Here is a 12,820-nt window from a genome sequence, read left to right on the forward strand (position 1 = left end):
TTTCTAAGCCCCATTTCCTCGCCCGGTTATTATTGGTGACGGACGCACTTACTTCCACTGGCTTCCAGTTAAATTAGTTTCCATTAAAAAGTATATTTTCCCCAAAGTTATAAATTAAGTCGACAAACTGCCTGTTAAACTGCCTGTTAAGCTGCTTGTCTGTTGAGTAAATTTAGCAGCTGGCGGTGATGGAGGAGGAGCAGAGAGCGGGTACCGCTGCTGCTGGAGCTGCAGAAGGAGGACAATCAGTGAAGGATGAAGAAGAGGTAAAAGAGGAAGATGTGACACATACAGCAACTCAAGGCGAAGAGGAGGAAGATGAGGACGCTCTTCCTCATTCAGAAATCTTGGATATTTTCGAGGAAGGACTTGCTCGACTCGTGCAGGATCCTTTGCTCTGTGACCTGCCGATTCAGGTGCTCCGTACACTACATGAACATGCGCATGTGCATCGCATACATACAGACATACAGACATACAGAGATTTGCATTTATGGTCAAAAGAGACATCACGTCATATAATGACTTATTACAAAGCCATTGGTATACACTCACCGGCCACTCCTAGTATCCTGATCCATCATAAAGGTGCTATGTTGGACTGAGATCTGGTGCCTGTCACAGACACCAGACTGAGATCTGGTGTCTGTGAATTCATTGTTGTGTTAAAGAAACCAACTTGAGATGTTTTGAGCTTTGTAACATGCTGTTATCTTGCTGGAAGCAGCCTTCAGATGATGGCTACACGTGGTCATAAAGAGTTGGACATTGTCAGCAATAGTAGGGGGTATATATAGGCTGTTGGGTTTAATCGACTCTCGGCTGGTACTAAACATCCCAAAGTGTGCAAAGAAAATATCCCCACATTGCAACAGAAATCAAGACACATCAGACCAGGCAACATTTTCCCAATCTACTATTATTCAGTTTTAGTGAGTGTGTGAATTTTAGCCTTCCTGGTTTTAGGTGACAGGAGTGTCGCCCCCCCAGTGTGGTCTTCTGCTGTTGTAGGATGCCTGCTTCAGAGTTCGATGTGTTGCATGTTCAAAGATGCTCTTCTGATACCTTGTTTATAACAAACGGTTGTTGGAGATACTGAAGCATTCTGGCTAGGGCTGCTCAATTAATCGAATTTTAATCACGATTACGATCTGGGCTTTCAACGATCATTAAAAACGACTGAGCCGATTATTAGCCCCTCCCTCATTTATCCGCGACACCTTAAAGGCCGGTCCGTGAAAATATTGTCGGGCATAAACCGGTCCGTGGCGCAAAAAAGGTTGGAGACCGCTGATTAAGAGGACCCGAGGGAAGCTCGGAAAGCTAAGCAGAAGTTATTTGGAGAGTGACTGCCGTTGGTTGAAAAGAGAGTTTAAAAAAAAAAAACTTCAGTGGTGTTGCACACTATTTTATATTATTTTTTAAAGTCATTGTTAACCCTTTAAAGCCGGTCAGAGCAGCACGCTCCGTTTTGCGTAACTATTTTTAAATCCCTGTAGAACCTGAACCGTGTAAGCTAGCGCAATAATTTGTTTTGCATATGAAACCGGAGGAGTTGTACTTACATCTGATGCCATCAGCTTGTCCTCGGTCACGGTTTCGTTCCACATATAGCTTTGCAAAAATTGCATAAAAAGCGCTTGCAGGAACAAAAACATAATATTCCAGAAACACGCTTTGCCGTTCCTATCAGCTGTTCGTAACACTTCCCACAGTGAAATGATGCACCTGCTGTTTTCTTTGCAAATTTGCATCATAGGATTGTTTTTTGTTTTTCCTGCAGTATATAAAAATTGCTGTATCTCCAAAATAAAACTATGAAGACACTCAAAATAAATTTCCTGTTGTTGTAAACTATTTTTTGGAACTTTATTGTATTTAAAGTTTTGAGGGATAAACCTCTTAAATTTCTCCAAGTAGAAATATATGTAAACAAAACAAAAGCAATTTTCAATTTTTTTTGTAGTTTATTGCACTTTTTTGCAATTTATGTAATTACTATGGACTTAATGCATACATATTATTAAAATATGGGCTATAACAGTTGTATTGATGTATAGCAACTTGAAATGCTCCCACAAATGGCACTACAACATGTAAAAAAATAATATAAGCTCTGGTGGACTTGGTTCTATAGTAGGTCTTAAAGGGTTAAATAAATATCGTCAAATAATCGTGATCTCAATTTCAGTGAAAATAATCGTGATTATCATTTTTGCCATAATCGAGCAGCCCTAATTCTGGCTATTCTTATCTGACCTCTGGCTTCATCAAATCACTGGTTCTCACGTAGAGAACTGACGCTCGCTGGATATTTTCTCTTTTTCTCTGTAAACACTGGAGATAGTTGTATGGTAAAATCCAAGTAGATCAGCACTTTCTGAAATACTCAAACCAGCCAACATGCTGCTGTAAAAGTAACTTTTCTTCATCCTTTTGATTCTTGGTTTGATCTTCAGCGTGACATCGGGACGATGCCTAATTGCTACCGTGGCTGTTTAAGTATCTGTAGAAGTTGAAAAGGCTTGTCTTCCAAATTTTCCAGTGAGTGTATAAAGACGCTAGTGTCTGGTTTTGTCTGATTGGTGTTTCAATCTTAAACACGCATGCTTAACTAGCAAAAATGCCGTAACAAACTGTTGTTCAACACTGTAGGTTCAGGTTCAGGTTTATTCATTTATATAGCACATTTACAAACAACAGGGTTGATCAAAGTGCTTAACAATCGGCAAAAAAACAGCAAGAGATTAATGTGAAATGAATGTGAAATATTTATTTTGGTCAACAACAACAACAACAACAGATTATCATTTACACAAAGTACTCAATCAAACAGTAACCCAAAAAGGAATAGGCTGAAGCCTTGTGGCTTATAATTATCCTATCCTTTACCCCCATAGGAATAATCATATCCTTAACCTAGAAAATAAATAGTGTTGATAAATAAGTTATATAACAGTTAGAAAAGAAATCAATGATAAATCAAGAAATTAAATCCTCAAACCAAATTTCTATAACCTTGTATGATACAAATGTTTAAATTCTTCCTGAAAAATGACAAAGAAAAACACATCTTCAGTTCATCATTAGGTCCATTCTATAATTTCACTCCCATAACTGACACACATATATACTTAACACTGGTTCTCACTTTAGGCATTTCAAACACATAAGACCACCTCAAATCATATTTTCCATCTCTTAGTTTAAACATACTTAAAATACAAATTGGAACATTCTTTTTCATCACTTGATATATCATTTCTAAAGTTTTGGAATATATAATGTCCATGAATTTTAACATAGATGATCCTACAAAAAACTGGTTGGTGGACTCCCTATATCCAACTTTATTTATTATTCTAATAGCTCTTTTTTGCAATTTAAAAATTGAATCCAAATATGTTTTGTATGTGTTCCCCCAAATTTCCGCACAATAGGTCATAAAAGGCAAACAAAGGGAAGTATACAATAAATAAAGGCAGTTCTTATTCAAAGAATCTCTTGTTTTATAAAGAATAGAAATAGACTTGGATAATTTCCATTTCACATGTTCTATGTGGGGCTTCCAACAAAGTTTATCATCAATAATTACTCCTAAAAATTTTGTCTCATATACTCTTTCAATTTCAACATTATTTAAATTCAATTTTACTTTAATATTACTTTTGCCTCCTCCAAATAACATAAATTTTGTTTTACTTTCATTCAATGATAGTTTAAATACAAACCATCTATTTAACTTCATGAGTTCTTTTCCACTGTTTGCAGTCATTTCTTTATGTCCTTTCCAGAACAAAATAAGTTTGTGTCATCAGCAAATATCACATATTTTAAAGTATCACTGGCTGTACAAATATCATTTATATAAAGTAAAAATAACTTAGGTCCCAAAACAGATCCTTGCGGAACTCCACAAGTTACTTTTCTAAGCTTAGATTTCATGTTATTAATACTCACATATTGGAACCTATTGTTCAAGTAACTATTTAACCAAAATTGTATAACACCTCTTAAACCATACCTTTCACGCTTCTGTAAAAGTAAAGAATGATCTATTGTATCGAGGGCTTTACGTAAATTAAGAGTTAACAAACAAACAAACACACCAACAAACATCAAGGGTGAAAGACATAAAACAGGCCCGATGATAGTTAAAACTAATTTGATCCAAAAGCCAAAGTAAAAAAATGAGTTTTAAGACTTGATTTAAAAGAATGTATAGATTCAGAAGTACGAATAGAAGTGCGGAGACTATTCCAGAGTCTAGGTGTTGCAATTGCAAAGGCCCGATCACCTCTGGACTTCAGCTGGGATCTAGATTGTTCTATGAGCATCTGGCAAGATGATCTTAGTGCCCTCCTGGGGTTATACAAGCGGAGGAGTTCAGTCAGGCAACTGGGTGCCAAATTGTTTAAAATTAGAATTATAAAATATACGGTTTTTGACAGGCAGCCAGTGCAAATTAGCTAGAACTGGGGTGATATGACCATACTTTCTAGTACCTGTTAGAAAGCGTGCAGCAGCATTGTGAACTAAAGAAAAAAGGTAGAGAGAAGAGTGATGGAGGCCCAGGTATAGAGAGTTACAATAGTCCAATCTAGAGGTGATAAATGCATGAATACGTTTTTCAAGTACTTTTAAAGGAATATAGGGCTTCGCCTTTGATATTAAACACAACTGATAAAAGCTAGTTTTTACCACTGAGGACACTTGCTTCTCCAATTTAAGAGAGCTATCCAAAAACACTCCAAGGTTTCTTACCGTGCAAGATAGATGGCTGGCAAGAGGACCAAGGGTGTCTGTTAACTGACCCAGAGGGGTATGACTATCAAAGACAATTACTTCAGTTTTATTTTCATTCAGAGTGAGAAAGTTTTTTGATAGCCAAACTTTAACATCACGAAGACAGCAGAACAAAGGTTGTAGTGGGTCAGAGACATCCAAGTTCAGGGGGAAGTAAATTTGGAAGTCGTCGGCATAGCAGTATTTTATAGGGGTCTGATCAGTGAATAATAATAAAAATAATAATAATGATACAGAACAAAATGCAATAAAAATAAATGTAAAAAAGATTAAAAATCACAGGCTGAAGTGGAACATCGCAGCATTTCCAGTTGTTCTCAGGACCTGCAGCAGGCTCTTCAAGCTGCTTGCGCAATAAAAAGCCTAACAATGCCTCCTCTCTTGCACTTTGAAACAAAGAGCAGATTCCTGCAAGGGGACTTTATTTTTCCCAAAAGTTGGGAATTTCCTGTGTTACATGTGCCAAAACATAAAATCCTAAGGGCATGAAAATCTAATTCAGTTATGTAAGGCCAGACACAGAAACTAATTTGCCTACAGTCTAAAAATACAAGATGAGATGACATACAGGGTGAGACTGAACACATCCACATTTTCACTGACATCGAACAAAAGCTTCAACAGTGTGAAAAGAAACTTGTGCTTCGGCTGATGTTTTCTACTCAGGTACTTCGTTTCTCTCTTTTCCACTCCTTTCCACCTTTTGTATCCCTCTGTACACTTTGACGGAACAACTGCTCGCAATAATATCCTTGGTAGAGCAGACTCCTCACAGCAGAGCAAAAGGACTCAGTCCACTGGGAAATGTCTCCAACTGATGTCATAAAAGCCCAAAACCAGCATAAATTGGTTAATTTTTAATGCAATTTTTTTTTTACATTATTTGGGGGCTTCTCATTGTCATTATGTTATGCAGTGACGAAGAGACAGGAAAGCAGAGAGCCAGTGAGCATAGGAAGACATGCAGCTAAGGGCTGTGTTGGAGTCTGACCTCTGCCTCTGCATTCAATCTTGCAGATTACCTGTTGGACCTGTTACCTGCACCAGCTAAACTGGTGCTGCATAGATAGCTTTTTTTATTTTGTCTAAATGAAAAACCTCAAAAATTAATTTCCATATTATATAGGCTCAAAGAACTAGGAAGCGGCTAAAAAGAAAACCGTTCGGCTTTTGCTCTTAGAAGTATGACTCAAAAATAAATTAAATAGATCAAAACATTAAGTATAAGCGAAACTAAAACTAAACTATGAACATCCAGGAACTCCCTGCATGTTTTTGAGACCAAGTGAATTTATGTGCTGACAAAAAATGAAAAAATATCTATCTTCAGGTGACTCTGGAGGAGGTCAACTCTCAGATTGCTTTGGAGTACGGCCAGGCGATGACTGTAAGAGTCTTGAAAGCAGACGGTGAAGTGATGCGTAAGTGCTGAAGCGGCCTTGTTTTCCGTTTACATGCTTTTTAAATTCGCAAAGCCTTTTATACTCTTCTGATTAAAAAAAATCAGAAAAATCCAAAACATACAAACTGCTTTTTTTCCTCATAGCGATTGTGGTGGTGCAAAATGCTACGGTTCTTGATCTGAAGAAGGCTATTCGCAGATTTATGGAGCTAAAACAGCAACGTGAAGGCGGCGTGAAACACATCAGCTGGTAAACACACTCACAAACACAAGAATGAAAAAAAGCATGTTTAAAAAAAATCTTATTTTTACTCTTTCCCTGTGTTCTGTGTTTCCAGGAGATATGTTTGGAGGACGTATCATTTAGTATTTCAGGGCGAGAAGCTCGAAGATGACAAGATGAGGCTTAAAGAGTAAGTGTATCAAGTTAGCACTTTATTTAACAGTGTTGATAACGCTTATTATCCATTCACCCCCTCCCTTTCTTTTTTCATTTGTGTATATCTTCAGCTATGGGATCAGGAACAGAGATGAAGTGACGTTCATGAAGAGACTCAGGAAAAAGTAAACCACGAAAAACACTGTTTGCTGCAGTCCTCGTGTGTGCTCGTGCTCACAGCGTTTTATTCTTAAAATAACTTTAAAAAAAACGTTGTTGTAGTTTTTTAGCCTCTCAAAGAGGCTTCATGTAAATAAAATATTTATAAGTTGTCTCTTTTGTTTCCAGTGTGCAGTTTTGCTTTAAAGAAGCCGGACTTTCTTGTACTTCTTAAAGTCATTATAGTTCTTCAGGTTTTCTAAAGGTATTTGTTTGTCTTTGGACGCTGGATGCTTTCTTACTTACTTTCATTCCAGTCCTTGTACCTTTTGAGCTATGAAGCATTCAAGCACAAACAAGACACCTAACCCAAAGAATGAACCAGCGTTGTATCTACACACTTCAGACATCCAAGCAAAGAACCACTTGAATGTGATATTTAGGCACTTTGTTACTGGCAACCTGTCACAAAACACATGATATGTTCCACTTTCTTATTTAGAGTCTGCAGAATGGTCAGATAAGTTTCACAGGCATAAATAGTATTTTGTGAATGAAGGTGATTTCCAAAGAGCTACTAGCCAAAACCTTTGCATATCTCACCGTGGTGTGCAGCATGTCCTTAAAAAACATTAGTGGAGGCCAAAAGAAGAAATGCAGCAGGTAAACATAATCTGAAAAAAAAAAATGCAAATACAAATCCAGCAAAGACCTGACTCAGGACCTGAGAGATACATTTGGCCCTTCAGTCGGTCCATAATATGGTTGCTGAAGCAGGGTGGCTGTCGAAGAGTCATTCTTGAGGAAGGGGGACCAGGAGAAAAGGCTGAGGTATGCAAATTTCCACAAGAATTCTACTTAAAGTCAGTGGAAACAGTGCTTTTATAGAGTGATGAATGCATATTTGAAAGTTTTGGTTCAAACCATCTTAAGTGTGTACAGAGGAGGTCAAGAGAGGAGTAGAAGAGTGAGTCTCTACAAACATCTATAAAGCAGGGTTATATTTTGGGCTCCATTTAATCGAGTGTTGTTGGGAATCCTGTCAAAACGGATGGAATAAAGAATGCAGAAAAATAAATGGCCTGTACTTGTATAGCGCTTTGCTAGTCCCTAAGGACTCACACACTGGTGATGGCAAGCTACATTGTAGCCACAGCAACCCCAGGGCGCACTGACAGAGGCGAGGCTGCCGGACACTGGCGCCTCCGGGCCCTCTGACCACCACCAGTAGCCAACGGGTGAAGTGTCTTGCCCAAGGAGACAACGACCGAGACTGTCCAAGCTTGAACTGGCAACCTTCCTATTACAAGGCGAACTCCCAACTCTTGAGCCACGATCGCCCCAAACTTACCACCAAACTTTGACCTACCATTCAATACCAAGAGGAAAGCAACTGATTGGCAATGGCTTCATTTTTCAGCATGGTATGCTTTTCCTGCCGGTGCATTAAAAATAAAAACACACTGGCACATTGTCAGCTATGGACTGGCCTCCCTAGAGCCCACACCTCAACATTACTGAAGCAGTGTGTGATCAGAGCTTTAAATGTCCTTTAAAATCCTGGAGAACTATTCCTGAAAAGCTTGCATAAGAGAGTTCAGAATGTGTTGAAGAATAAAGAGGCCAACCAACTATTGGCTTTCAAGCTTGTTAAAATTGTACAGAATAGTTTTTACATTGCAAACTGTGTTTGTGCACGTGTGTAAATCCCCATATTCTTAGCAAAAGATAAAAAGATGGGGTCTAGAGACTTTTGCATACCTGTGCAATAACATAGCTGTTTTCCTAGGCTTGCATATAAGGTTATAACCATAACCTGATGATTTGAATATTCCCTGAGAACAGTTTGCTGTTGTTGAACCAGTACCAGTGTTACAGGATATACACGATACGGCAGGAACAGAAGAAGGTAAAGCAGATATCTTCCATTAAATAATGGTGAAATAGATTTTTATGAGGTTATAAGTTGAGATGTTAGATAAATGTTGCAGCGGAGCATCAGTGCAGTTGGATACTTATTTGAACTTGTTTTATATACGATTGATCAGACGATTACACGCAATCATCAGCGTCCGTGTCTCTTTCTGTTTTTATAGATCTTTTGCTTGTTTTCTAAGCATCCAGTCAGACCTGAGAAGCCATGTTTCTTTTAATGGTTGTGACCAATTTATCTGATTCAGAGAAAGCAGCATATTTGACTACATGCTGGATGAACTCATGTCCTGCATCTTTTTTATTTCATATCAGTAGTAATAAACTTTATTTCTATAGTTTATTTGTAAAATAGTTACAAGGGGTATTTGCAGAATTAGAAAAAAACTAACAATATTTAGTCCAATACATGCATAGTTTTAAAAACGTTTCGGTAAGAGGAAGTACATTCCAGAGTGTTCTGTTAAAGCCAAAACACGGTGCACCTGTTTTGTTAAGCCTGAAACTTGCATGTTTGTTGCTGATCTCGTGCTAAATATTTGAAGGGGGAACAAGATAAGCAAATCATATATGTAAATAAATATGGTTGGAATGAATTAAAAGAATATGAACTTTATCACCAGCACATTATAGTCCACAGTTTTTATTTATTTAAACTAAACTAGCAAACACTAAAACTAATGGTTTTATTTTATTGTATGTAGTTTTCTAAGTTCACAAAATTCTTTATTCCAAAAATCTCGTTTTGACTTTCATTGTTGTTAACTACGATTTTTAAAATCGGGTTTTAGTTTTTAGTTACATGTCAGTTAACTATAATAACGTTCGGTCCTGGGAATTGTGCCAAAAAGTGATTGCTGATGTTTGTATGTGCATTTTGTCTAATATCCATAGTTATACTGGTAAAATCATGGAGGGGATTTATATAAAATTGATTTGTTTTGCAAGTATTCTCGTGACCCTGCACTGTTGTACCTACGCCGTGTTCATTATAATCAGTCACATTATAATCAGTCCAGTCTTTTTTGCCAGTTAAAATATCTTTATAGAACTGTTAAAAGTCACTTTGCCAAAAAACTGATTGCAGTCTTTACGTTGTGATGGAAATGTTCTTTCTGCTTCAAAATGACTAAATATCATTCATGAGAGATATGTGTGACAGATTATAGGCCAACGAGCTATTTACAACAGCTTAAATACTGGCAATCACTTTTTGGACCCCTTTTGGGTTCAGAACTGCCTCGATTCTTCGTGGTATAGATTCAACAAGGTGCTGGAAACATTCCCCAAAATTCTGGTCTATGTTTACATGATAGCATCACAAAGCTGCTTCAGATTTGTTATGACGTGAACCTCCTGATCCACAATATCCCAAAGGTGCTGTGCTGGATTAAGCACAGGTGGCTGTGGAGATCATTTTAGTGCAGAAAACTTCATCATGTTCAAGATATTAGTTCAAGGTGATTTGAGTTTTGTGACATGGTGTGTTACCCTGATGGAAGCAACAATCAGAAGACGGGTCATAAAAGGTCAGCAACAATATTCAAGTGTACTGTGTCATTTAAACTACGGGGCACAAAGAGCGTCAAGAGAATATCCTCCACAACATGCTTCCTGTTCCTAGCTGATGGGAGTGGCACCTGGTATCTATTTAAAGGTTTGATATGTTGATATGTTTTGAGTAGCTATTTGAGTTACTGTTGCCTTCCAGTCAGTTCAAAGTAATCTAGCTATTCTACTCTGATCTCTACCATCATCAGGGCATTTCTATTGATGACATAAGTAAGATATTTTCCTTTTTTTGGACCATTCTCTGAAAACGCTAAGGATGTTTGTTTGGGAAAAATCCCAGCAGATCAAAAGATTCTAAAATACTCAGACTAGCCCGTCTGGCACCAAGGAGCACGTCACGTTCATCTTTCTTTCCCGTCTGACTATCAGGTTGAACTTCAGCAGTTTGTCTTGCACAAATGCCTAAACATATTGAGTTGCGTTCGCACGATTGGCTGGTTAGATATTTGTGTTTCGCAGTTGATCAGGTTTACCTAATGCTAGAAGCTATAAGATGCTAGAAGAGCCTTCCAAGTCTCTGAGCCATCTTAAAGATGCTGTAGGTAACATGTTTTTGGCATAATTGAGAACAATTATTCTGTATTTTTAACCCTTGGAGATCCTTAAAAAAGACATCCACCTTTGCTTTTAATGGACATAAATGTCCCTAAGGACCTCTGAGGGTTAAACCAAACCAAATGCAAACGAACACTGAACGTAAAAACAACTACCACAAATACAATATGAAAAATGATTAGGATAATCATGGAATCTGACTTCCATAAAATAAAATTACACAATCATTGTCATTTTAACAACTTTATGTGAAAAAGAAAGCGGTAGGAATAAACAGGGAGTTGGATTTCTACTATTTTCTGCCTCTTACAACTTAAAGACAAAAATAAATGCATGCACTCTCTTATGCAATCATCTCATTTAGAATGTGGGGTTTAGAAAAGAAGCACATTTGTAAATCTTTGATTCACAGTAACATTTTATATGCTTAACCGGTCCAAAAACAATGTCTGCAATTAAATAAGATCACGCTTTCTCTTCTGCTTCTGTCCTTCCAGCAGTTGCCATGGATTTGGACAGCGAACTAAAAGAGATAGCCACTGAGATGAAACATCTCTCACTCAAAAGGGTACAACTGAAGGAGAGGAAAAACATTCTGTGCATATTTCAAGAGTTGAGGAATCGAGCTGAGTTTGGACAAACAGGTGTGCACTCAAGCAACTTCTGTGACAGTAATGGCTGTTTGCAGTCTTTTATATTTTCCATGAGGAATAAAAGCAAGTTGCGCTATATGTATAATCTCTGTACGGTTACTGTTTTGGTTTTATAATCAGAGGAAGCAGTCTCTACTCAGAAGGAGATTGAGAGCATCGATGAGAAACTGAAGGAACTGAATGAAAAACAGTCCGAGCTCCAGAAAAATTACGACAACATGCTCAATGCCACCAAAAACAAACAGCACAAGAAAGGTGAGTCCCAGTTTGCTATGGAAAATCTAGCACACTTTACGCAGCTAACCACATTTGTTCTTCTTTGTTAGTGGTCAGTTTCACAGACAAAGAGAATATAGATTCTGCTGCTCCTCCTTCTCCTCCTCCTGGCTCTAATATTGTCTATGTTGTGGCTCCGCCTACTATCCCAGGTGAGCTACTTTTGGAAATTTGTCCTGTAAAACATAAAAGAATGAAAAGTTGAATGAAAACCACACTCGTGGTGAGGACTGCATGCAGATGCTTGTGCTTGGATCGGGCCTTCTTGAGTGCATTTTCCCTTAGCTGCAGATCAAATACGACTTCATGCTACTGATTTTTGTACCTTCATGTGTGTTTTTCTTTCTTTTTTGTGGAAAACTATTTAACAGTTTGTCCAAGTTTAAAACGAGAGAGACGGATGTTTTGTTTTTATAAAATAAATCATCAGTCATGCATTGCTTCCCTTCACAGCCCCTGAAGTGGTTCTGGAGCTGGACAAGCTCCCGGCAGCTCCGTGCAGGACACAGTGCCCTGAGTGTCGGCAGTTCATCACGACAGAGACGTTCTCCTCTGTCAGCAGTGTGACATGGCTGGTGTGCATCATGACAGCTTTAGTAGGGTATGAAAGTCTCCTCCAGATTTACCATTGAAAGATTTGGACTGTTTCTGTTTGTCTAGCCAGTGTTATTGTCACCGTTACACAGCTTCCAGGCTAGTTGTCACTTAAGTGTCTTCTTGTTTCTTCTTTCGCAGCTGTGTGGCTGGTTGCTGCCTCATCCCCTTTTGCATGGATAGGTTCAAGTCCACCAACCACAGATGTCCTAAGTGTCGAACATTAATCAAAACTATTAAAAAGCTCTGAGATAAAAGCAGATAGGGAAAGATGGAGAAGATGCTGGATATCCACCTAGTGATGATAACAACACAGCTGCAAAGGGTCTCCTGCACAATGCACTGAACATCAGTGCATGACCGGTGATGTTTGTAATCTCAAACTATAGCTGCTATTACTTTTTAGAAGCCTGTCAGACGAGACAGGTGGTTTCTGCCTTTATGCATATGCATATAGGGAGTGCAGAATTATTAGGCAAGTTGTATTTTTGA

General features: G+C 38.1%; 1 protein-coding gene across 1 annotated transcript; it reads left to right on the forward strand.

Annotated features, from left to right (window-relative positions):
* Nucleotides 1-7: 7 nt before the first annotated feature.
* Nucleotides 8-6,881, forward strand: snrnp25 (small nuclear ribonucleoprotein 25). The gene is made up of 5 exons (XM_005725988.1): nt 8-416; nt 6,137-6,227; nt 6,353-6,458; nt 6,547-6,621; nt 6,719-6,881. Exons 1-5 carry the CDS (start codon nt 189-191, stop codon nt 6,774-6,776), a joined length of 558 nt encoding a protein of 185 aa, XP_005726045.1. The 5' UTR covers nt 8-188; the 3' UTR covers nt 6,777-6,881.
* Nucleotides 6,882-12,820: the final 5,939 nt, after the last annotated feature.

The sequence above is a fragment of the Pundamilia nyererei genome, unplaced genomic scaffold, assembly GCF_000239375.1.
Source record: "Pundamilia nyererei isolate P.nyererei 1_Seehausen unplaced genomic scaffold, PunNye1.0 scaffold00018, whole genome shotgun sequence".
Taxonomy (NCBI): Eukaryota; Metazoa; Chordata; class Actinopteri; order Cichliformes; family Cichlidae; genus Pundamilia; species Pundamilia nyererei.

What these genes read in the sequence shown, in the direction of transcription:
- snrnp25 (XM_005725988.1), top strand. Translation starts at nt 189, where the DNA reads ATGGAGGAGGAGCAGAGAGCGGGTACCGCTGCTGCTGGAGCTGCAGAA. An exon ending in TCTGTGACCTGCCGATTCAG is followed by an intron (nt 417 to 6,136) that starts GTGCTCCGTACA and finishes ATCTATCTTCAG; the next exon opens with GTGACTCTGGAGGAGGTCAA. An exon ending in GGCGTGAAACACATCAGCTG is followed by an intron (nt 6,459 to 6,546) that starts GTAAACACACTC and finishes CTGTGTTTCCAG; the next exon opens with GAGATATGTTTGGAGGACGT.